This window comes from Perognathus longimembris, chromosome 3 (genome assembly GCF_023159225.1).
Source record: "Perognathus longimembris pacificus isolate PPM17 chromosome 3, ASM2315922v1, whole genome shotgun sequence".
In the NCBI taxonomy this organism is placed as follows: Eukaryota; Metazoa; Chordata; class Mammalia; order Rodentia; family Heteromyidae; genus Perognathus; species Perognathus longimembris.
The window spans coordinates 10,737,837-10,764,917 of record NC_063163.1 but is presented as its reverse complement, the minus strand read 5'-3'; the positions used below and the strand labels follow the sequence as shown (position 1 = coordinate 10,764,917).

General features: G+C 42.4%; 1 protein-coding gene across 1 annotated transcript in view; it reads right to left on the bottom strand.

Moving 5' to 3' along the window:
• Positions 1-27,081, bottom strand: part of Abcc4 (ATP binding cassette subfamily C member 4) — a 203,452-nt gene that overhangs the window by 91,046 nt on the left and 85,325 nt on the right. Inside the window, exons 14-19 of the mRNA XM_048341177.1 lie at positions 25,333-25,429; positions 23,611-23,820; positions 21,457-21,606; positions 21,064-21,102; positions 20,550-20,619; positions 18,321-18,467 (exon numbers count right to left, since the gene is read on the bottom strand). Coding sequence (XP_048197134.1) covers positions 18,321-18,467; positions 20,550-20,619; positions 21,064-21,102; positions 21,457-21,606; positions 23,611-23,820; positions 25,333-25,429 — 713 coding nt within the window. The remainder of the gene's footprint in view (positions 1-18,320; positions 18,468-20,549; positions 20,620-21,063; positions 21,103-21,456; positions 21,607-23,610; positions 23,821-25,332; positions 25,430-27,081) is intronic.

Below are 27,081 nucleotides of genomic sequence, written 5' to 3'. Positions count from 1 at the left end.
CACACAGAAATCCATGACAACAGAGGACACGTCCATTTCGAGGACTTCCTCACCTACTTTATAATATGGCGCCTGTGCCAACACAAAGTCTTTCTTCACAGATGGATGCGAACCGTAAATGAATGTGTTTAGAAATGGACACTTTCAGTATTTTGCCCGATGTAGAAAACACACATTCTGGAAGCTTCATCGTGAGCATTTAGACCAATGTTCTGGCTGGCTGGCACTGCCCACCCACAGGAGGGACGAAGAGGTCACCAAAGGTAGATGTCCATAAAGGTAGGTGAAAAAGAAAAAAAAAAACCCATACACCAGTGGTCAAGTTCAAAACAAGAGGAATGTTCCAGCTTGTTCCTGCGGCAGCTGCAACCCAGAAACTTGGCCCCACTACAAAAGCATGAGGGCAAGCTGTGTGGGGGGTGATGAAAATAAATACCCCCCCAAGCCCCAAGAGCCCCCTGCCTCGGCACCTCCACAGCCCATGCCCAATGGGGACACAAGCGCTCAGAAATAACATGCACATTTATATGGTTCTGGTTTGCCTCTACCTCAAGGAAGGCAGGATAAAACGCAACAAATGGAAGAATTCGTCTTGCTCTTCCTTCTGCGTTCCTTCTCTGCAGCCTCAAGATATTTAACCATCCAGTGTCATATTCAATTGCTTTTGCCTACTCACCCCCACCGTACAATACTCTAAATCGGTAGGTGTTCTATAAGCAAATATTCAGGGCTGAATATTTGGTGGTTAATCACATCTATACCAATATGTGCTTCCATAATTGCCATGACATCCCTTGGCACAAAGCTGGCAGCCACACAGTTGGAAACTTCTCATTGATTCCATGGTGAGCTCCCCCTGGCTCCCTCTCTCACTCCAATCTATCCCTACAATCTACCACCAAAGTTGCCTGTGTGTCCCTGTTTCCACGCCCCAATCTCCCCTCCTGACTTTGGTTCTACTGCTTCTAAGAGTTTCCCTTGGAAAGGAGGGCAATCCACATCCTAAGTCAAATGGCAAGCTACAGACTGCCAAAGAACCTGCAGGTACATTAAAACCCGACATGGAACTGTATGTTTTCTCCTGGCAAAAATAAACCAAATGAAGAACAAACCATCTCATTAACTCACATTACCACAGATGGAACCAAGGAGGTAGCCCTAAGAATCCATAGGCATTTCTTTATGAATATCAAAGACATCCACAGAGTAATTGTCTTCTGTGACTTCGCTCAACATTTGGAGACTAAGGTAAAAGTAGGAATTCCTATGTAAGGAGATTTCTATGAAATCTATCAGGAAATCAGTCATTTAAAAAAAAAAACACACAACTTTATAAATTCTCTACTTGCAGGACTTGCCCAAGTGTCCAGTCGTCTCTTGAAAAACCTAGCTGACACGTCTGCTAGAATATTCTTGGCCTCGTCTTTATGGATTTCCATGGCTAATTTTTTTCATACTAGTCCTTCCTCTTTTTTCCTTCAAATCCGTATTCTGCCCGACATTTCCCATCACTCACAGGTTATGCCTGCTATTGTAACCCACAGGAACAAATATTCATCTCCTAAGAGCCACACCGCACAAGCTTTTCATGCATATTAGGGGAAAATCAGGCTTCCGCAGGACATCAAAGTCCTTTCAGACCATGACCTTAACTGTGTTCTCTACCAGCATTGAAAACTTGGTTGCATTAAATAATACCAGTGTAGGCTCATAATGAAATAAAATCACGACAGGATCCCAATCTCGCCGGCTGTCAGGGCCCGAGCATCCCTCGGATGAAATGGTGTGTTGCTCCCCACTGAGCAGTGCCATAAAGCTGAATAGACTCACTAGTCACAAAATCTGAAATTGCCAATATTTTCATCAGAAAGGAATAGAAGAGTTTTAATTCACCAAGACATTACAACATGGAGCGAAGGCGACAAGCTAGCTCAGGCTGAATGGGTCAAGAACCAGAGGCTGGGAAATGGGACCTGTGGTAGCAAATGGGGTCCAACAAAGCATTTCTTCTTTGCTCAGACCAAAACACACCACTCTGTATTCTTAGACATTTTTTTTTAAGGCCTTTTCACCAAAGGCTCATTTTGTTGCTCTAAGTTTTCATTCAGGTGCATTATAATCCAGGTTTTTTTTTTTGTGTGTGTGTGTGTGTGTGTGTGTGTGTGTGTGTGTGTGTGTGTGTGTACACTGGAGCTTTCACTCAGGGCCTGGGTGCTGTTGCTCACAGTTGGTGCTCTACCACTTGAGCCACAGGCTCCACTTCTAGCTTTTGGTGGTCAGCTGGAGATAAGGGCCTCGGAGCCTTTCTTGCCTGGAGTGGCTTTGAATGGGGATTCTCAAATCTCAGCTTCATAAGTAGCTAGGATTACAGGTGTAAGCCTCGGGTGCCTGGTCATTTCGTTTTTTTCTAGCTCTGTCCAAGAATTCAGAAAAGAAAACAAAAAGGTTTAGAAAGTCAAAGAATTTCAGCATCATCTGAGGTGCAATATAAATCAGAAGGCCACAAGATGAAAAACAAGTACGAAAATGTATTATATGCATGTATACTTATTATATAAGTGTAAAGCTCTACGCACAATCTCTCTGATTATATTGCAGATTACACACGGTAGAGGATGGTTTAATATATTCATCTATTTCCACCCATATTTGAAAAGAACTTTTGAGAGTGAGGCTGAAGGAAAAGGTAGAAATAAAGCAGACAGCCCAGGCTCACAATTATCCCTCCAACCAGGCCTACAAAACATAAGCTGGCCTGTGTCCTGCAAAGGGCAGGCATGCCGCTTCCTCATTCGTTACTTCTTATAAAGACCATCAACACATAAAGGGAAATGAAAATCTGATTTTCCAGGAAGCAAAGAAATCATTATATAATGAAGTTGTGCAGCTCAGTTTTCTAACAAAAAGCAAAAAGAGGGCTAAAATCGGAATTGGATTCTACCCTTATACAGTTTGTGATAAACTGTAAGAAAAAAAAAGATCAGAGTATCTTACTATAAAATACAAAGCCTTATAGAGACTTAGTACGATGTTTTAAGCACTATTTCCCCACAAATGTCTGACCTCTGTAGAGGACAAGCCAAGACACATGCAAAAGCTGAGGTGATACTTCTCCTCACTTGTAAGGGATGCAGTTACTCAGAATCACATTTGAAAACATAAATGGAAGGTTCTAGAGTTAAATATGTAAGTTTTTAATCCCTTTCATTATAGGCTACTGTTTTCATTATTCTTGTTACTAGTTATCTCTTATTGTGCCCAAATGATAAATAAAGCTTTATCATAAGGATGTGCGTACAGGAAAAAAAACCAGACCTCTCTGGTTTCAGCCTCATACCCTCTAGGTGTAGGCCAAATTCAGAACTCAACTACCAAAGATAAAAACAAGAAAACACATGGAAAACTTGAATGAACAGAATGAAGGAGATAAAGAGCAGAGAAACCAAAACCGTTTTTAGTCACTTTAAAATGTTTAACTCGTCAGAGTTTGTATTTTAACAGACCTACAATCACATTTTGATACTCACCTATTCTGTCCACAGCATGGCTTGCAAATTCCCTACATTTTTAAATGCATTTCTGATTAATATGACCACATGAGCGTTTGGAAAGAAATATTAAGCCTAATTTAACCTTGACGTGCAAGAAAGGAAGCATTACTGTGGTGTGAAATGCTATAAATGTACAAGAATTAGTTAAAAGGTGTAAAAAGTATTTTGAAAATGACTGCACAGATTAGGAGGCATGGTGGTAAAGCCTGTAATCCCTGCTACTTGGGAGGCAGAAATAGGAGAATCGTGGTCTAAGGCCCAAGCAAAAGTCACAATCCCTATCTGAAAAACAAACTAAAAGCAAAAACAGGACTGAGGATGTGGCTGAAGTGGTAGAACGCTCTCACAATGAAAGGAGAGGGAGACAGAAAGAGTGCGATATAGATAGAGCAACACAGTAGGTAGGAAGGAAGGGTAAGGGAAGGGAAGGAGAAGAGGGAGAGGAAGAAAGAAAGAATGATAAAAGTTAAGAAAACTAAAAGGGGGAGGGGAAAGGAAAAGAAGAGAATGGAGAGAAAGAAGCTGGTTGCTGCTAATGGCTCATGTCTATAATCTAGTTACTCAGGAGGTTGAGAACTGAGGATCAAGGTTCAAAGCCAGCCCAGGCCCTGAGGTCAAGCCACAGGACTAGCAAACTGTCAGAGGGAGGGTTGAGAAACTAACATCATAAAGAACCTCTGTCATTTTTTATACACAGCCTCTACCTACTTTGGGCTTCCTGAAGAATGGAGGGCCTCTTTCACCAGGCCGAGGTAGAGCCCCAAGTCTGGGGATTAGTTAGGGGCCCCTTTTCCTGCAGACACACAGCTACTCGGGAGCACACAGCAAAGCGGCAAGCCCTGTGTCTTTAGTTAGACCTCTCCACCCAAAACTGTGAATCTTGACATATCTCAAGGCTATTATAACCAGTGAGTAATTTATGGCATTTCAATTGTTGGTTTATTAACACTAATGGGGCAATAGACATGGAAGAATTATATTTATCCTGTTTGATTTATTGTGCCTGTAAGTGTTTTAAAAATATAACCAACCAGAAATCTCATTTTCTTCCCAGGCTGCTTTGACTGTATTTTAAGCAAGAGAAAGTTTTGAAGTATCAGAATGTCCATCTGATAGAAATGCAGAAGGATTGCCCGGAATTAACTGGAGTGAACAAGCCACAGAATGTCTCTAAAAACATCCCATGAATAAAATTTGAAGGCTCAACAATCTAAAACTGCCTCAAGTCAACTTTAACTTTCACTTGTGAAATTTGTCATTTTTCACGCTTTTTGAAAAAGGTGAATGCATGGAAGTTCTACATTTTGACCTAGTGTAGCATTAAAAAAAAAAATAGTAAGTTTCTCCTACTAGGAAGTATATCCATTTCCCTGGAATAAATCCAATGTTCCATTTAAATAGAACTTAATTTATAAAATTTCAAACTGTCTTTCCTTAATTACACAATAGACTTCTGTACTGAACTTCAGCCGTATCATTTTCAAACAAAAAGTAAACCAGATGTTCACTACTTACATGCAAAATTGAGTTTTCATTGTAAAAGCAAATTAAATTTAAAATGAACTCTAGAATGAAGTGGAGCCCCACTGCAAACAAAAACAAACACCAAAGAAGCCCTAAACAGCAACAGTAACAAAACACATAGTGTTGATCTTAGTTTTCAGGCATATTCCACTTGATCATTTATCTATTTTTCTTAGCAGCTGGGCAAATACACATAGCCCTTCTCAACCCCTAGTATTCATCAAAACTAGCATATGCATTTGGAATCTGTAGATTAGTAAACAAAAACAAATTTCATCAGGTCCCTTAAATAGTGAAAATGTTAGGTATGGGCCAGGCACTGTTTTTAGATAGACAAACAGATAGATAGAGATAGAGATAGCTCGTGTGCAAACAAGGCCAGTGCTATTTCCCTCCCTGGAACACAGATAAAGCTGAAAGCGATTTGGCCAGGCCCTGGAGCCTTTCAGGTGGGCAGGCTGATTCCAAAGTCATGCTCTTTACCACACGATAGTATGGATCTCAAACCACATAGTGGTTCAAAACCACTATAGGGAAATTAAGGAAAATCATTCCATCTACTGTAGAGGGAAATCAAAGGTCACCTAATTTGCTGGTTCATTTTTAAGCTTTAAATTTCACACTTCCTTAACTGAAAGCAATAATACAAAACCCACTGCGGTGTAAAAATCTGTCTCTCTCTCTCATACACACTCACATACACACACGCGCGCGTGGGCGCACTGCTGAAAATGACTGCTTCAATCCTGAGGATCTTAAATGACAGAAGTTCTGTCTCCTCTACATCAAATCAAATACTAACATGAAATAGAATAATAAGTCACACATCAATATGAAATGAAATAATAAAACCGGTTAAAAATGGATGGAGAAATAAAGAGTAATACAGAGGATGAATTTGATCTACATTATATGCATGTATGCAGATCACAATGAAACCCCTTTTTGCAATTAAGATATGCTAATAAGAAATTTTTACACCAGTTACAAAAATAATACAACACAAGAATTAAAGGGAGAGAAAATAAGCTGTATTAGGAACCAATGTCAATGTTTATCAAAAAATTATGAAGTATTTCATTTTACAATATAAAATTCCACACCTAGATCTCTTACTTAGCTATTTTAATAAAGAAAACCTAATAGAAAATACATTATTTGAAAGCCAATCATCAATTAAGCTTTAAATTCTTACAACTTCTGGTATATTAGAGGAGGGGTTATACCATGTGGCATCAGGTGAACTAACACTTCTACTGAGTTTTTTCTCTAGTGTAGGGGCTAAAACTACTTCCCTGGTTTGAAGACCTGACAAATCTTGAGTAAACAGCAGTTTATCTAATTGTGCAGTAACAACAGCTCGTGTCTAGTTGTACAGGTGTTCTCTTTTAATTTGTTGGCTCTTTATGTCAAAAACTCTTAAAGCCAAGGGGAAATAATTTCTTGGTACAATTTTCTTTGTTAAAAAATTATCTCCAGTTGGGTGCTGGTGGTTCATGCCTGTAATCCTAGCTACTCAGAAGGCTGACATCTGAGGATTGCAGTTCAAAGCCAGCCTAGGAAGAAAAGTTCATGAAACTCTTAACCAGCAAGAAACTAGAAGTGGAGGTGTGACTCAAGTGGCAGAGCACCAGCCCTGAGTGGGAAAGGCTAATAAACAAGAGTATGAAATGCTGAGTTCAAGTCCCAGTACTGGCACACATAAGAAATTGTCCATAAAAGGTTGTATAAAGTAGTTTTGATTCAACATGCCAATTTATGCATCTTGATTGATGCCCCAATTTTCACCATCCTGAAAGATGTGTTAATTTAAAGAATCACATCAAGACTTAACTTTTAAAACCAAGTACCAATAGCAAATACTTTGGTAGGCAATATAATTCACTGGTAGAATTCATTAAACCCTATTTCACTTCCTTCTCATTTCTCTGGTAAGTAGAAGGGAGAGTAGAGGAAAGCTTATTAGAATGATATATAACTTTTAAATGTCATTACTACTTTTATTTTCTAAAAGGGGAAGAAGAGAGTTATAGTTCCCACCAAAGAAAATAAATTTTATGAGCCTAGACTATTTCGACACTAATAGAATTTTTTTTTAATTTTAAATGAATACTCATAAGGAAGTAACCGCTTTTCTTCTTTTCCTATCTTCATGTATTTAAAGGTAATGAGAACAAAATAAATCATGATTCGGACTGTGATTTAAAGCGTTGCCACTGATCAGGTATGTGCAGTTGTATTGGGAGAAATTTTATTAAGGGAAACTCAACTTGTACTATCTTTATAAATACCTTTGGGCAGAAAAAAAAGTTAGGTGCACTTTCGTTCTTACTACACCCACAAAAGCTCTACATCCTGAAACTACGATTACAAGCTTCCATCAAGCAGAGTGAGTGCAAAAGAGAGAGAGTCACTGAACCAGAAGAACTTGCGGGACTTTCGAATAGAAGTCCAGACACACAGACCAATTAACTTTCCATGAATCTCAGAGTCAGGGAACTGGGGCCACAGTTGAACCAGGCAGAAGATTCTCTGGTTTCAATGGGACTTTTCACAACAAGCTCCACCACAGACGATGCTACCAAAGACAGACCGCAGGCAGGAATTTCCTCTCTTGATGAGCGTGATTGTGTATGGAATAATGTCTAGCTATAGATTTCTAAACACCAGAACAAGTCTAAAATAGACTTTCCAGGTGTTCACGAGGTTGAAACATTTGCCCATGTGATACAATCTATTAAAATGCAAATGAGAAAAGAGAAATGAAAGGAAGATGTTTCCAGAACAGAGAACTTGATTTTATGATAGCTTTCCATACAACCACAATATTTTAATAAACTTCCACTCAAAACGTACTTTGAAGCTTCGCAAAGTCTTTCTTCTGGCTATTAAAGGGCTTCTCCTTAAATAAGGGGGAAATGTCTCCAAGATTAACCCTGGTTATCAAGAACGGTAACACTCCGTGGATGATGGCTGATTTCATGATAACATTACTTGTAGAGAAATCAGTCTGCAAAGCCCCCTGTGTAAGCGAGGCCTCAGAACGGGCAGCCCCGGCAGAGCCTGCCAGCTTCCTGAGAGGAGCTCAAGTAGCCAGACAACCTGATGGCTCAGAAAAAATCATCTGGACGCAGCCAAGCGACTGGCTAGAAACCTTAGTAACTGTGAGCATGAATAACGAAATACGGCAGTTGGTGTTGGTGGCTCCTGCCCGTAATCCTAGCTACTCAGGATGCTGAGATCTGAGGAACCAGGCCCCAGCAGACAAACCTATAAGCATCTTATTATTTCCAACTAACCACCAAAAAGTCAGAAGCAGAGCCATGGCTCAAGTGATAAAGCACTAGCCTTGAGTGAAAAAAGCTAAAGGACAACACCCAGGCCTTGAGTTCAAGCACCAGTGATAGGTAGGCGCACCGGGCACGTAGGCAGGCGCGCGCACACACACACACACACACACACACACACACGCGCACACACACACTCCTTACAAAATGGAAAACAAAAACACTCCCTTCCTTTTGTATTCTCAACTCACTTGAAGTACCAGAAGCAGAGTTTGGGGAAATTTTGTGAAAGGAGCACCAACAATCACTTACGTAACAGTTTATGAAAACGTGTACCCTGGGGGAGTTATGTTTATAAGGACAGGCAGTGTGTATTCTGGGTACTGAGATCTCCATTCTGCAGCTTTTAAATTTTAATCCAGATATTTTCTACAAGGAGCCAGAGCAATGGCGCAGGACATTATTATTTTAGAAATCGTCAGTTTGCTCACTTAAACGTGCAAATCTTTTTATTTTTGTAGTAACTTGGAAGCTTGAACTCAGGGCTTCCTGGTCCTTTTGGCCCTTGCTGTTTCTTTTTTAAAGACAGCAGTGTTTGTTTGCTTTGCTCAGGTTAGCCGGGACTTCCATTACTTGTCTATGCTTCCCATACTGCTGTGCCTAGCTATTGCTTGAAACAGGGAGTCACAAACATTTTGCTTGAGCTGGCCTCAAACCACAGTTCTCCTGATCTCTGCCTCCTGTATTGCCTCCAATTTCGAGCTAAATTTACAAATGCCTGCAAAGACAGGGGCCATGTATCCCAATACTGAGGACCCCAGAATACAATTATGAGCTGAACAATAATCGCTTGGTGAGTGTGAAAGGTCTTCTCTACCTATTTGGAACCCCAGGATAAGAGAATTAAATGACTGGCTTAGTGATCACACCACAAAAGAGTCACTGAACATATTAATTCCCCATCAATTAGCAAATGACTGATGTTGGGCAGATAAAGGAGGTGAGTCTGATTGAGGGACATTGTATACATTTCTGGACAAGTCAAAATGAAACTCTCTAATCAATGCTAATGAGAAAGTGGGAATTTTTTTTTTAATCCTCAGAAAAAGGTCTACTAATCTTTTAAAATTAATTCCTCCTCTACTTAGGGGCTTGTAGTTTACAAGGTAAAACTATGAAGTGCCAAATAGATAACTCACAGAAATGCTCAAGAACTTCTCCAAAGCTCATCAAAACCTTAAGGAAATTTGTTAAGCATGTGATAGCTGCATTTCCTTGACTGGCCAACAACTGGAGGATTTGGAATTGTATATAAACCAGTTTCATGAATCATGGCTTCCAAAGGATCCATATACAGTTTACTCTCTATGACATCTACTCCAGAAATAACATCTGCCAGCAAGAATCGATATCACCAGTGTGCTTTTGAAAATAAAAAAAAATCATAAAGAAGAGTTCAATTTCATATAAACCTCAACTAGAAGAGAAAAAGGCTAAAATTTTCTCCTTCCTTTCCCTCCTTTCCTTCCTTCCTTGTACTGGGCTTGAACCCAGAACCTCACTTTTTCACTCAAAGCTGGTGTTCTACCACTTGGGTCACACAGATCCACTCCCAGCCTTTGGGTGGCTACCAGAAATAAGAGACTCACGGACTTTCCTGCCTGGGTTGGTTGGCTTTGAACTGGGATCATAAGATTTCAGCTTCCTGAGTAGCTACAATTATAGGCATAAGCCACCAAGAGGGCTCAAATTTTCTTTTTATATTATGAAATTACCTTGTTTCATTCTAAGTGTGACCCAGAGAGATGCCTGTGCCATCCTTGGCTCTTTCTAGGAGGCTAAGGTGTATTTTCTCATCAGTTCCAATGTACCTGATCCTGGGCATAAAGACTCAGCAGTAAACACAGGAAAGCTCCAAGATGAGCACAAGGCCAACAGAGACACCAGCAGCCCCCACCTAATCACCTGCATAACACAACTTTAGACTGAGGCGCGCTAACCAAAATCAAGTCAAAACAAAAATTCTAGGCTTTAACAAAGAAAATGTCACAGACTCAGTGCTGTCGTATTATTATTTTTTATGGATTCTTCATAGCAAACATAAGGAGTCAGGAATAAAATGATCAAATATGAAGAGTTGTAAGTGTCAATCAAAGCTGTTTCCACAGTGTCACAGGAGAGCTGTAACATCCATCCTTGAAGGAAAGCACTTAACCTTGCAACAACACAATTTCCATCGAGCAAGTCTCCAGTGACTTTTATTGACTTTCAGGAAACTATGCTTTATAGCAATTAGGCTCTCGCTAATATACTCGTCGATAGGTATTCCTGCTGAAGTTGGTCCAGAAATACTATTTCATTTTCTCATGAAGTACTGCATAAAAGCAAAAAACTATGACCTAGGGCTGGGGATATAGCCTAGTGGCAAGAGTGCCTGCCTCGGATACACGAGGCCCTAGGTTCGATTCCCCAGCACCACATATACAGAAAACGGCCAGAAGCGGCGCTGTGGCTCAAGTGGCAGAGTGCTAGCCTTGAGCGGGAAGAAGCCAGGGACAGTGCTCAGGCCCTGAGTCCAAGGCCCACGACTGGCCCCCCCAAAAAAAAAAAAACTATGACCTCACGGTGGCTTGCAATATTCCCAACAGTCACAAAGAGCATGATGTGAAACTCACAGGAGAGGGGACCTTATAGATAAATAAGCGCACAAAATTATTATTAATCACATAAAACTGAGGCCAGAGCCCAAGCACTGAACATCATGCTAGCACCGAGTCAGCTGAAGAAGAAGACAACACAGATATCAAACCATTAGAAACCCAGTCAGGGGCACTGAGATGGTAGCCACACACATCAAACTGAAGTGGTATGTGTGGATAAACACACACACACACACACACACACACACACACACACACACACACACAGAAGGGCAGGTACCAAGTGTAATAGAAGTTGCAAGCAGTAAATACATAAATAACTGCATTAAAAGATAGCTATAATTTTGATAAGAACTATAAAAACGGAATGAAGACAAACATTTTAAACTGCATGTGAAATACAACATCACAGCTCCCTATTCTAAGCACTCATTTTTTTTCTAATTTCCTTATGGTACAATACAATTAATAATTCTTAAAACAGAGGAGACAAAGATGAAAAATAAGAATGTCTATGTTATTTAATATACTACATATATTATTAAAAATAATAAAAATGCAATTAAACAAAATGTGATCCTTGTAATTTCCTGAAAATGTTACACGATTATCACATGGAACAAAGTACCAGCTTCCCACATCTTATATTTTGAATATTCTATTAACACAGTTCTTTCTCTGTTACTAAAGTACCAGCATTCTCACTTATGATTTCTTATGGAGAAAAACCATGAATAAAGAATAAGGAGAGATATTCTGAATGTAAAATGTACACTAAAAATAGCGCAATATTTACCAGCTGTAGACAAGTGTGGTAATGATAGCATTTATAGAGATTACTGGCAAATTAACAATAGCAATCAAATATCTGTAACTATGTAACCATTTAAATGCATAACAAAAGCTTTTATTATGCTATTAGAAGTAAATGAGCAACTCCCATAAAATATCACTTAATATCACCCCTGATAAGAGTTTAAGTACATTTAAACATTGTTATGTGAAAAAACATTATTTCTAATATGTGACAACTCGACAAGACTTAATCACCGCACCTACTTCAAACCATTAGCTGCTTCATTCACACCCAGAAAAATAATATTTATGTGGCTATTGAGAACCATTATGATTGATGCCATCTTTTGTGTGGTTCCCTTTATAGCCGCTTGCATTTGTTATTATTAACAGGGACAAATGAAAAGGGAAATGTGTGTTTTTGTTTTACAATAAAGCTTTCCTGATGATGACTAACTTCTTCCTTTCAGCAGAAAAAAAAAAAGCCTCTTAAACTAACTAATGTACATATAAATGCGTTCTTCACAATGCACACTAAGCAAGAAAGAGGGAGGGGGTGGGGGGGAAAGGGAGAAAGCAAGCCCTTAGGACTTCAGGCCAGGATTCAAAGCGCTCTAGGCAAAGATGCGCACATGAAAGCTGTCAGGATACTTGTTATTCTTATTCTCAATTTCTTACAGCTCGTCTGCTCTCAAGGAAGAGAAATCATAGTTTCTTTTAACCATATCCACAACAGATCTCACTTGAAAGGAAACACAGCGAGTCATTTGGCATGAATGGGCATATTACCAATTTTCCAGCACCACTGCTGAATATTTATGTCGGTGACGAATGATGACACTGGTGAGATATTTTAACACGAAGCCTGGCCTTGTAAATCGTCTGAAGGGTGCTGTGTCAAAACAACACCTACCATAAATCAGAGGTTTTAAGACCAGTATTTCTTGTTTAAACATGCTACCTGCTCAGCAGAAGCACTTGTGTGAACAGGCATAGATTAATGTGTGCTAAGCAGAGCCATTTTACCTCCGAACTTATAGAGCTATAATTTAACAGGCCTATTATTGTCAAGGTAATTTTGACAGTGCTGAAATATTATACTTGTTAAAATATGCATTTAGCACTAACTCCAGTGGTCATTTTGAACTGAATAAACAGACAGATAGGCATCCTGCAATTAGATTGTTTCTCTATAGATGACTGTTTTTTTTTTTCCCCTTGCAAGGCAAAATATGTTGACAATTGATTTCATAAACAGAATAGCAAGACAACCTTTCTAACAGTACAAAGAACTCACCAAGCTTTCAGCTTGCTTCTTCACAAGTAATTTACCAACTTGAGACTGCTTTTTAGAAGAGTCCCTTTTTAGGTTGGAGAAAGAGAATAGTAGAAAACAGCTCCCCGCCCCCCCCCCCCCCAACCAGCCTCTCAGCTCCTGAGAGGGTGCACAACTAATGCACAACTAATTCAAGATTCTTCTATGTTTGGGAAGTCATCAACACAGCTGCATTTCCTACTCAGTGGAGCTAGGGATCGTAATCATCAGGAAATCTCTAGAAGTTTGAGTGGGAAGATAGGAGAAGGCCTGTCTTAAACTCTAGGGCTAATGGGTAATTCACATCTTCCCTTGCTGACGAAAGAGCACATTCCACCAGAAGAAAAAATAAATGTTACCTTAAAATCAACAGAAGTCAGTGTGATTCTTTTTTTTCCCCCTACTGCTTTAGTTCTCACCTAACTTAATCAATAAAGAAAAAAGGATGATATAAATTACACTATTTTTTAACAGGAAGGAGCCCACCAGGGAGCATATACACACGCAAGGTAGAAAAATCCATCCTGTGAATGACCATCTACACACAGGCTAGAACCCAAGGAACTCTGTACCTCCCTGAGGTACAAACAAAACACATTCACGGACACCAAGAGATACCACAATTAACAAAGACAAGTAAATATTTATCTGAAATCCACTACGGTCAATAAAGCCAGCCACGTGCTAGGCCACCATCCTCAGGCCCAGAGGTCCCTGCTGGCTCTGACAACTGGGAGGAAAACGCGAGAAACAGCAGCTGCCGTTCTTCCTAACCTCTGCTCGGGAAGACAGAAGCAGTTCGCCTCAGCTACCCTTTAGGTAATAAAACAAATCCAGCAAAGATGTCTGTGGCTGCTGTTCCGGTTTCTAGTCTAGAAGGTGTTCATTAGAAATCCAAGCATCTTTCCTTGACATGCTAGGTTTTTCTACGCAGTGTGTAAAAATTTCCTTAATAAAATGTAATGTTTCATGCACAGTGAATGGTAAAGCACTTTTAAAAATTTCCTATCAATGTGCATCAAAATGCAAAGATTCAAGCTAGCAAAATCGAATTTCCAAACTGGAGTTCTGCTTTGCCTTCCTCGCCCTCCCAGAATCCTGAAGCTCATGCTGCCCTCTTGTGTCCAAAGTGGAAAGCAGAGTGGATCTCTCCACCAGGAAAACCTGATTGACATTTCAAAGGGAAATCACCTGCTAACTTGTGAATGACTTCCATCTGCGTGACCTGCCGATTAAGATCTGATAGGACTGAATCAGCTAAGATGGAGGGTAAAGTTTGAGGAGATGCAGGCAGGTACAGTAAAGGGCATTACAGGTAATGGCGGCAAAATGTCTGTTCATTCAAGATACAAGTTGTATAGGATAAAAAACAACGTGAGACTCTGTACCAGACACACAACATCATTACGGAAACGCAGGGAAGGAGCAGAGGATAGAAGGGTGAGAAGGAACAGGCAAAGAAGGAAAGAGGAAACAAGAAATCTGGCTCTTCGCTTTCTTAGGTCACACTGCTTTGGATCAAATTCTACCCAAAGAGTTTACGGTTTATCAGATTATGAAAGGTGAGGAGACAGCGAGGCCTCCTATTACATAAACAACAGGAGACCAACTCTACACCTCCAAACACAGCTCCAAAGAGAACATAATGGCTTCTCTTCTGGCTTGGTATTCAATGGTGGTATTAGAATGGTGAAGTGCAGCCATAGAAACTCCTCTAACGTGAAGAAAACTGTATCTTCCAGGCTGGCTGGCCCCCTCTAGTCCAGGTGTGAACTTGGGGCGTCGATAGGTTCTCCAGCTGGTACCTCAAGCAGCCTGTGTGGATGGTTTGGGTCTCTGCCTATGCACAATGGTCTTCCACTGATTAGTGACAGAGCGGAGACTCTGGGGGGGATGTGGTATATGGCGAGACCCAGGCCTGGGGTGGCGTGCTCAGGAACGAATGAACCCACTGTGCTTACATTCCAGATCACTGGCACCGAGAACATTCCAACGCCAGGAAAAACCGGAGCTGGGGACAGAAGTGACATCTGGCCCGAGCTGGACTCTGTGGCTGCCCCAAGCAGGGGGCCCTGCAGGGGGGGCAAGCAAATCCATGGGGCTCCACTTGGGAGTTTCTGTACCACACCACCTAGCTTACACACCACTACAGGCTAGCACGCATCCCGCCTGCACCCTTGGTTCTCCGTGATCTGGGAGTGTGTCAGGATGCTGAGTTCACAGGAGTCTGTTGCTGACCCCAAGGGCTCCTATGCCAGCCGGCTCTGAAGAAGTAAAAAATGCCGAGAAATTAAAAAAACAAAAAACTAGGCTTCCTATCTCCCTATAACGCTCAGAGGTCATGCTTTTTGACTCAGGAGCGTGACCTGGTGGGACACTTCCGCACAGTCTCCGGGTGTGCTGGGCAGGGAGTAACAGCACGAGCCCGCTGCAGCCCCCAAGGGCAATTCTTTCGCTTATGTTCCATAACCATCACACAACCACAAGGAGTCATGGGTATTCTGGCACATGCTTCAGAGTTCGGGTGTATCTTCCCCTTGGTCAAGAACTGCAAAAGTTTTATTCAAAGGAACATTTCAATCGCATTTTCTAAAGTTAATTTTTGGGTTTACATCCACCCTTAAAAAGAGTACATAAATGGATGACTTTTCTAAACATCTGGGGCAAATGTAAGGCCTAGCATTGGGATATTCTCTTGGATTCCTATTTCACGGAAGGGAGAAAGTCCTTCTAACGGACAGAGATGGGAGAGGCGGGAGGTAAGACTGGTGGACCCCAAGACTGGGGGTCAATGTGTACTTCATGTGCATGTGTGAGAATGGATCAGTGAGGTGCATATAGCAAAAACCGTCTTGTACAACCAACTGATGCTAATTTTTAAGAAGGTGGGGAAAAACGTTTCAAGAGGACCTAAATCCTGAATACCTAATAAATCAAAATGAGGGAAAGTGGATGGGTTTTGAAGAAAAGAGTCCTCATTAACTTGTAATCAATTGCATGTGTAGGCTTCTCACAGACTACAGTCCTACCGGGGACTCAAGCATGGTGTCTTTATACTTTAAAGTAACTGGCCAGGCAGACAGGTGTTCCTCTGACCACTACACCCAGGTGACACCCAGGCCTGTGTGGTCCTGCACTTCTTAGGGCCTGGACTAAGCAGCATGTATTGAACAAATGCTGCCATGTCGCTGCCTTTCACTAGGCACCGACTGTGGGGCCAGCACTGCTTCCAGCACTGGGATTGTAGGCGACTGCTCAATCCTCACAGGGTTTCAGTCAGGTCAGTGTGAAGCAGATCCCCATTTCACAGGCAGGAACACCAAGACACGGGGATAATAAGTCACCAGCACGTGACCCTCACTGTAGTTACAGGCAGCTCTTACTATTAGTCACAAGCCAAGACTGAGCTTGGGAAGTGGGCTTTTAAACTTTCAACCACAACTGTGCTCTAGAAATTGCCGGCAGTGTCCACGTCCTTTGGCCTGTACCCCAGCTAAAGGATGACCGGACCAAAGGCACCTGAGGGGGTTCCTCTAGGCCACCTCCCTGTTGTTGCAGACATTAGCAATGATCACCTACATAAACCAGGCCATTCCGGGTCTCACCTCCAAGACCCCCGGCCAACCAGGGTGGGCAAATGTGGTGATGACCAATTCTTTACAAGAACTTGGGCCCACATATACCTTCAAAAGCAAGATGGTCAGAGAGCCACGGGGCAGAGGAAGCCATCAGACCACACATGCAGAGACGCTAACTCCTGAAGATCTCCATGCAGGTACCACGAAGCCTCCACTAGGCCACCAAAGTCTGCCTTCAAACCACAACCTTTATAGACAGTTCTAGGTGATGATAACAATAACAACAAAAATAAAGACGAAAAAAAACTTATTGTAAAATGCAGAGTTAAAAAGTTACTGAAGGGCACGGGCATGGTAGCTCATGTCTGTGTTCTTCAGCTACTCAGGAGGTGGAGATCTGAAGATCGTGGTTCAAAGATAGCCAGGGCAGAAAAGCTCACGAGCTTACCTCAACTAACCAGCAAAACGCCGGAAATGGAGCTGTACCAAGTGATAGAGCACCAGTCTTCAGTGAAAAAAGCCAGGCAAGAACACAAGTCCCAAGGAATGATACTGGGCCATTTGTAAGGAAATGAAAAGACTTGGAAAGAATTATATTAAGTGAAGTAAGTCAGACCCAGAGAGACAAAGGTTTCCCTCATTTGTGGTAGCTAGAATGTGCTATAAGTCTGTAGGCAAACACACTTGGTAGTATGTAAGTGGTAGTATGTAAGTGGAATTAACTAAAGTGCAGTCAATTCTATGGAGAGCTCAAATACTGTAATTTTTTAGAAATACGAAGTCAAAGCCCAACAAAATCAAAACCAGGACATGTGTACTTATAAGAAGGGGGTGGATTAGGGAGAATGCAGTCAAGAATTCATGGTAGATATCACAAAGGTAAGGTAAGAAGAGTAAGGGGAAGGGTGAGTCCAAGGGAGTGTGAATGAAGGGGTGACACTGATTAAGATGCCCTGCATTCCTAAACTACTTTGTTAAATGGCACATCCTTTGTACAACTACTTCAAGATGCTACATTCACAAAGAAGGAACACAAGTCCTTGAGTTCATGCCCCAGTACTGGCACATACACACAATAAATACATAAAAGTAACTGAAGGGGATGTTGACGTTTAACCATCTTAGGTTTTAGTTAACACTTTGTTATCCTTTCATGTCAGCCTCATGGTCATGGTCTGTTGTAGAGCCCAGGGAAGAAGCAGGCACCCGGCTGTCTCCTGTTCAGAGAGCGTTTCTCCGAGAAAGACCATCCCCAGAGGTGGCTCCAGCCCATGCCATCTGTGCAGACACAGGCAGGGCCATGTAACCAGATGCCTGCAGCGATGCACGGTTGCACAGGGCACAAGCAACAGGCAGATTTCCCAAATCATTCCTCAAAGCAAAACATCCGTTTATTTTTCCACACACATACACGTTGAAATGATCGCATACTCTGATACTTGGATTTTTCTCTGGGAGGAGAATGGTATCAGTGAAGCTTTCTGTAGAAAATGAATCTACACGCGGTGATTTTCTCTGAGCCTTGACCCTACTTCTCAAAGACCCAACTGTCCTCAGATGCTCCATGTGTTACAGAGAAGTATGTGCTAAGAAACATGGTGTCTGCTTACCGATTGGATTTCTATCGAAGAATAACACCGGGGCTTTCAGGATGGACTCAAACATCTTGTTGTGCAAAGTTTGTGAAGAATTAACAAGTACGTAGAAGACCAGCAGACACCTGGCTATACCAAAAAGGACCGTGGCGACAGTTAAACCTGGAAGAAAGAAACGTCACTTAACAGAATGCAGGGTCTCAGCTGTGTTCTCAACAATGCTACAAGCAGGTCAGCTGATTTAAAAAGATAGTGCTCATTTCATTCCATAAAGCAGCCAGCTGGATTCTTCAAAAAAATAAAAATAAAAAACATGTAGGGGCTGGGGATATAGCCTAGTGGCAAGAGTGCCTGCCTCGGATACATGAGGCCCTAGGTTCAATTCCCCAGCACCACATATACAGAAAACGGCCAGAAGCGGCGCTGTGGCTCAAGTGGCAGAGTGCTAGCCTTGAGCGGGAAGAAGCCAGGGACAGTGCTCAGGCCCTGAGTCCAAGGCCCAGGACTGGCCAAAAAAAAACATGTATTTGCAGAACAACACTGACAAAGAATTAAAAGTTGATTTTTCTTTGTCTCACTGAATGGAAATGAAGGTATAAACTATAATTTAATCCCAGGCTTTCCTAATTCGATGTCAAGTTAGTTCAATCAGAGCTGACCTTTCCTCCTCTACATTGCAAATCTTCTTATTGACAACATGGCCAACAGGCAGATACCACGGTATTGCTTGATACCAATGTGTGAGATTAACAGAGGACAGGAGAAATTATTTACCTTTTCCTTGTAGAAAATGCCCAAGGAGCTTTAAAGAATTTGAAAATACCACATTAAGTTGCAAATGGAAAAACTCTTACATACTTGAATTGCAAGAACATATTAATTATATTTCATTATACAATAATTAACCTAAATAAACAACTAATCTCCGGCCAAATAATAGAAACACAAAAACATTTTCAAATGAACACAATTTAAACCACATATCTTATTAAGGTATGCATGAGAACTAAGGGAAACTTAAAGAACTTTTCCAGATGTCTGTTTTTCATTCATTCATTCATTCATTCATTCATTATTTGGCTAGGGATAAAGCTCAGAGAGTCACGCATGCAAGATAAGCACTCTACCACCGAGCTACATTCCTAGCGTCTACGTTCCTGGTATCTATCAGTTCACAATGCTACAGAGAGAAGGTTTCTGTAATAAGTAGTTCTCCTTCTACTAACATCAGTATTATTTAAAATCTGAAAGCTACTCTAAGTCCCAACATCATCAACAGGCATTTCCCTTCTCCTGCCCCCTCCTACATGAATATTAAATAGAACTTTTCCCTTTCTCCTTTAGGTTTCCTTTAGAGTTCATGGACATGATAGCAAACAGCTAATGGATTTAGGATTTCTTTGTAAAATGGCAACAAAGAAAAGCATGAAATTTGAGTGGATTCTCACAAAGATAACTCACTTTATCCCAGAGGAAAACTTGTATAAAATGCTTAAAATTTTAAATGAGGATTTCCGTTAGGAAGTATGTACTGCAACATATATTCCCAAGCACTGCTAGGAAAGTTGAATGCCGTGGTATTATTAGTGGGGCAAGCCGAATGTTAAATGCACCACACAGTTGGGCGTGTGATAACATTGTGATCTGGAGGGAAGAGAGAAGGAGTTCTAATTCCCAGACGCTGGGTTTCTCCCTGCTCAGCTTCCCCCTTCAGTAATTAGTGAAGCCCAGGAGAGGAGCTGTGGTAAAGGGAGCTTTGCATACCTGTGATGGAATAAAGCTTTTATTGGGGAAAGGGGGAGGGAGGGGGCTTGCTGGAGGATTTCATCCAAGTTCAATAAAAGCCAAGGTTTATTCAGACAGAATTGGAACAATCCGAACCACAGAGTGGGGATCCGTTTCTAATCCCCTGCCCGTCCATAGAATGATAGAAGATTTAGCTAAAGCAACCTATTAGAATAGACAATAGCCACATATTTCCAGTGGCTGATTTCCTGAACGCTCAATCCTAGTTTAACTTTCAAAATCCAGTAAGAGAGTAAATTAAAGAGTCTTCATTCAACCTCTTTCTTCTAGTCGATTAGAAAAAATAATTATTCTAATTAATTCACAGAGTAAATGCGACTCAAGACTCCTAATCTGTGAAGACATTACTGAATTACTCCTTCAAACCCTAGGTACCCACACAGGCTCATTGTAAGTACCTCTGGCTCTCATATAAAAGACCAAATGATTGAACTTTACCTGCATAAATTCCTAAGTACCAGTTAAGATCTAGCGTCTCAGTTACATTTCCTTCCCCATTTAAAGTGACATTCAGCTGACTCTGTTCATTTGCCCTATGGGAGGAACAAGGAAGAAAAAAAATATTGAACTATAGTTAGCATCGAGGTGAACACACATACATACACCTACACACATACACACACACAAATACACACACACATACACACACACACACAAAGCTAAGTTTGGAAGAAATGTCCTACTCTGGTTCACCTAGTCCTCTGTACAGCCAGCCACCTTATAAGAATTCAATTTGAGTCCTGATTTCCCTTCCACAGGATTCAATACATGGCTGAGAAGAGACATGAGTAGAGACCATTATGGGTCACACTCCACCAGCAAGAACTTTCGTTTTTCTCCGGGTTAACTCAGTGAGGATTAGAACAACAAACTCTCCTCTCCCAGAACTTTGGGAAAGTGAGGCTTCCTAACGCTTTTTTACAGCACCTCAGGTTAGACCGGAAATAACTCACCAATAAGAAAGCCACCAGTCCTGAAGCACATAGGCAACCTGGAAGAGGAAAACACAAAACAAAACAAAAACTAGCATTGGCATGACGGACCAAGTCAAAACAGCAAGTCACTAAAGGCGCACAGTCAAAAGGAAGGTTCCAGAACATGGACACGGTCCCTCTGGCTTGTGTCTGTGGCCAAGCCTCTCTTCCCAGAGAAGTGCAGGTCAAGGAAATAGACTTGACATCCTGAAATCTTCACGAGAAATCTGTTATTTTTCCAGAAGCTCTCCGTAATGTTCAAGCAACCCCAGTGATGGCCACTCACGTCCCCAGCTCAACGCAAGTCCTAAGTGACCTGGACACGACAGCATCCCCGGGAGGAAGTGTGAAGACACAATGTTTTGGTCTACCTGAGCGGCCATGTTGAGCAGAGTAAGGAAAATGATGACAAGCCAGGGGGCGCCGGCCGTGAAGTAATTCGTGTAGGCCTTAAAGCCAACTTTTCCTTCCGAACGGCTCTCCTCAGCCTGCACAACCTGGGCGTCCTCCGTCTGTAAGGGCCAGAAGGAAGATAAGAGCCAAAATCACATACAGAAGAGTTTCAGTCGTTGATAATCCCCCCTGCGGACAAAGCCGTGAGCAAGCAGACCCATCCTACACTACTGGCGGGAATCCAGAATGGCCCGTGGTGGAGGGAATTCAAACAGTGCGGTCAGCCCATAACCAGACCCAGGCATGCCCTGCTCCGAGTCTATCAGAAGCAAGGAAGCAGCACTGTATGTTGTAGCTTTGCTTGACATGTGACATCGTGACCTCCAGCACATGCCTGGAGCCCCCAAATTCAACATACTAATATTACACTAATATTAATTAATATTGATGAAAAGATGTAGTAGTCTAGATTATATATGCCCCCAAAATAGAGGGCTGAGGATGAGGTACAGTGGCTGAGCATATGCAAGGCCCGGATTAAGGTCTGAGCACCAAAGCAAAACTACATTAGTTATTGATAATAATAATAAAATAATAATAGTAAACTGATTAAGTGCAGCAGAGGCTCAAAAGGTTATACAAATACAATAACTGCTGGAAAACTTCATCTGGGTAATGAGAGTTTAGGTAGCAAACGAGAGCAAAGCACTTTGGGTTTTTTTGTTTGTTTGATTTAATTTTTAAACCAGATTCAAGCAGGCTCCTGAATTGAGCTATTGAGAGTTTAGACAGCAAGGTCTGGAAGGGTCAGGCGCTTGCATCCCAGGGTTCTGCAACCACGGAATAAAAATGTTCAGGAGAAAAAACAGTGAGTCTTGACGGAACACATACAGATGTTGTCCCTGATCACAAAAGTTGTAACAACTATATAGCGTTTACACTGCGTTAGCTATTGGGTTATTATTTACATTGTGTAAGTCATCTAGAGGTGTATTCAAATACATGGGAATAAAGACATAAGCTACATACAGAAACCATGCCACTTTATACAAGTGAACTGAACCTCCTTAGATGTGGGTGTCCATCCATGCAGGGCCTAGAACCTATTATCAAGAGATGACTATTTTAAAGGAAGCTGGAGTACATTTCTGCTTGGAGAACTTAGAAATCACGTGAGCTGAGGATGCAGATGGCTCTAAGCTAGCTAGAAGGCATTCAAAGGTGGTAACAGCCAGGTGTGGTCATGGACATCCATAATCCCAGACATCTGAAGAGCAGAGGCAGGATTGCAATTTGAGGCAAGCCTACACTTCTTCTTACAAAGAAGCCAGGAGGAGTGATGGCTCACCCTTCTAGCCTCAACCACTTGGGAAGTGGAGGTAGGAAAATGACAGTTTAAAACCAGCCCGGGCAAAGGCACGAGATCTATCTGAAAAATAAACTAAAAGCAAAATGACTGGGGGTTAGCTCTAGTGGTAGAGAGCTTGCTTAGCCAGCTGAAGGTCCTGGGTTCAATCCCCAACACACACACACACACACACACACACACACACACACACACACACACACGTACACATACACATATATGTGCAGGTATAAGATGTGGCTCTCAGGCTAGAAGTAACTCTAAAGGAACTAACTCTAAAGTACTTGTCACGTGCTAGGAATTACTAGGTCTTTGTACATGCTACTTCTACCTGGACAAAAAGAACACTGGTAGTGGAATGCACTAAATAGGAAATATAGCTAGCTGACTTCATGCAAGTCACAGTAGGACACGGGCGGGGGGGCGGGGGGCGGGTAGCAAAATCAGCATTTGGTTGCAAGAGCAAAGCCTGGGACCACCCAGGCAAGCAGGATTCACCCAGACTTCAGCTTAAATGCTCATGAGCCATATAGACCTTTGGAATGTCCCACAGCCCACCCACTACTGATCTTCAGGAGATGAGCCCCCTAAATCAAACCAGAGCCCCCCCACAGGCTACCTCCCCTTCCATCTGCTTTGATCCTACCAGCACCACTGAGTAAGGCCTGGGAGCCACAAATGAAGACCCATGGGGAGAATGGGCTGCCGACTGATAAGGCCCCTAAGAGCCAACAAACCAGGCCTGCTGTTACGGGAGGGGACTCACTTCTTGGCCCTCTGGGGCGCCATCTTTCAAAGAGAGTTTAGAAGATTGCTGAGACCAAAGGGAAGATTCTGAGAAGGTGCGTTTCCTCAGCGTGGGAGTCTCGGGGACAGAAGACGGCTCCGCTTCCTCATTTTCCTTCTTTAAAAGGGACCCAAAATCAACTCCGGATTTCAGAAACTCAGTGTAAGTTCCTTTCTGCACCATTTCGCCCTAAAATTCAAATAAAGACTCTCAGAGGGCCGCGTTCATGTGATTTCACACGCGAGCTGTCTCAGATAATAATTCACTTGTGATAACACAATATTGACAGGACATAGTAAAACATTTGAGGGCACAAAGGGATTGTTTCTGACCTTCAATGAGGGATCGGACCAAGGGAGACACAGAGACAAAGCACCCAAGCTCTGAGAAATCTTCACTATTCCCCACATCCCCAAGATGGGAGGTTTCTCATGAGTTAAATGGTGACCCCAAAAAATGTGTTCATTTCCCTGTGTACATGATTGCATTTGGAAATAGGCTCTTTACAGATAGATGCAGTCATGTTAAAATGAGGGCATGCTGAGCCCTGTAATCCCAGCTACTAAAGAAGCTGAGATGTGAAGATCATGGTTTGAATCCTGTCAGGCCAGGAAAAGTCATGAGATGTCTATCTCCAGTTAGCCAGCAAAAGGCCTGAAGCAGAGCTGTGGCTCAAGTGGTAGAGTCCCCGCCTAAGAAAACAACAACAACAACAAAAATGAAGTGACAACACCCAATCTGGTGTGGAGTGGGAGCTAATACCCACGTGACTGGTTTCCTGAAAGGGGAAATGCAAAGAAACCCAGACTAAGTCATGTGACAACTGAGGTGGAGACACAGCCACAGCTCCAAGCCACAAAACACTTAAGACCAGTAGATCCCCGCCCTGGATCAAATAGGAGCTTCCACCCTCATGCTAGGCCAATCGCACAGCCCAAGGAACTCACGCATAGAATGCCTTCCAGACTCACTCAGCCCTAACGAAGGGTCTCCCTGCCGGGTTCTCCAAAATCATACCGGGACCACGTCACCACCTCCACCCCCATTCCTGTTTCCTGTGCCCCTTTCCTCCGCACATTCACATCACTGTCATATGGGTCCCCAGGAAGCCGCCCTGCCTCTGTGTCTCCTTTGTGAAGAATGGAAGCCCCGCCCCGCGAGGTCAGCAGCTTGCTTCCACCAGGTCCCTGGGCGGGCTGGCGGAGAAGAAGGAGGGGCCTCCTGACTGGTAATGCCAGGGAGGCGGGGCTCTGAGCAGGGCACACTCAAGCTACCCGCTGTGTTTCTATTATTAATGGAAGCTGGGTTTTAGGCAAGCTGGAGATAACATTCAAATGGATTCAAACATGCCTTAGTATCTGTCATTTCCAAATAATCTACTTTGCCGTAAAGCACGGAACAAAGGAAACAAAAATGGCTAAGCAAGACGGCATCCTCCTCATGAACAATTTCACTAGGACAGTTGTAATGGTGTAAATGTGAGGTAGCAATTGGGTATAGTTTAGGATAATTACAGTGGGGGATGAAACAGTCGTAATATGCTGCAGATCCTTTGAAAGCATCCTCAAAGATGCAAACCTGAGCTCTAAGGAAGGGACAAGGAACTGATGGAGTTGTCCAGGAAGCCCAAGCATTGGGGACCTGTCAGAACGCCACACACCGAGTGCTAGTAAGCTCAGGGAACATCTAGAAACTACTTACATCTTTTAATATCAGAATCTGGCTGGCAGCTTTGAGGTACTGCAACTGGTGTGTCACTAAAATTGTGACCTTCTCATGCAAGGTCTGACAAATGCACCTGGAAACGTAGAAGGCACAAGGTGAAAAAAATATGCATCGGTAAGGGCAGTCCAGACAGGAAAACACAATTCGAGCCATAATGAGGCATAAAGCATGGAGCCAATGATATGTCTCTTAAATACAGATGCAAATACAAGCTAACTGTAAGTATAAATCAATGATACCAATAGCGACTCAAGCTCACTAGCGAACAATCTGGAGTCTCAGTCCGGCAAAGGAGATGGTGACTGCTAACTTACTTCCTAAATTCCCATTTCACAATTATTCAGATAGGTTATGATAAAAGCAACCCAGCAATACGAAAGCCTGGCTTAAATAAAATACTATCTCATTGCCTTGAGCAATGGGGGAGTGACAGATGGACATTTTTTCCTGTAATAATATACTAGGAGATTATGATCAGGATCCAAGACTCCACACTCTTGATGTAAAAACATGATGCCAGTCTTCCAATCCAGACGGCTTATTTTTTTCCCCCTTTTGGTATGTCTTACTTTGGCTCACTTCACACCAAAGTTTCTCAACCTACTGAAATCCCTCTGCAAGTTCAGAACCCAGGCTGTTTTCGGTGGTACTAGGGTTTGAACTCAGGACCTTGGACTTGCTAAGCAGGTGTTCTACCATTTGAGCCATGCCAGCTTTTTGCTTCTTGCATTATTTTTAATAGGGTCTTGTTTGTTGCTCCAGCCCACCTCAGAGCCGAGACCCTCCCACCTATGTTTCTGTGTCCAGATGGACCACAAAGCAGAATCCTCCTGACCTCCACTGTCAGAGTAGCTGGGGTTACAGCCAGAAGCCACTACGCCTAGCCACACTCATTAACACAACAGTTTCTCCTTCATTCAGAATTTCCTGCCATTTGCTTTTATACAAATATCTGAAGGGAAAAGTTAACGATTAAATCTGGTGAGCTGTTATGTCCAAGAAGGCCTAAGTCAAAGATTTCCCAACACTGTCTTCCCAACATCGCCCGTCATAGACAAGATAATATAAATCATTATCAGATTCTAATTGGTGGCTTTAAATTTTTTCCTAAACTGGATGTCTTTCCCAAAACGTTCAGGTAAAGAGTTCCCAAATCCTTAAGATTAAAAATGCCCAAGTCATGAAATTAAAAGCAAACAAGGATTGCTTTGTTGCCCACACTGGCCCTAAAATACTGGGTTTAAGGGACTCTTCTGCCTCAGTGTACCAAGTAGCTAGAACTACAAATGCAAACCTCCATGACTGTCCATGCCATAAAAATACCAACTGGTTTACCATAAGTCACTTTGTTCTGATCCTATCCAACAGCTGTGAAGAGCCAAACACACCACCCACAAGTCAACCCTACCATGCAGGAGGCAAATACACAGGAAAGTCGGCCCCTACTGGGACTCATTGGGTTGTCACACGTTCACTGAGCAACTAACTACCCAACAGCTGAGTAGGCAACTGCGGGCTGAATAAGCAGACAGCGTGGCATCAGCGAGAGGCGTGCCGCCACCACAAACACAGACAATGCGGCGTGAGCTCTGAGGGCGAAGCAAGGCGAGTGCTGTTACTCTGGCGGGAATAGGAGCAGAAGGCCTCTCTGCAAGGAGGTGACAAGGGAGCTCTAAGTTCCCCTGGGGGAGTTGAGGGTACATGAAGGCCCACGGCCCTGGGGCC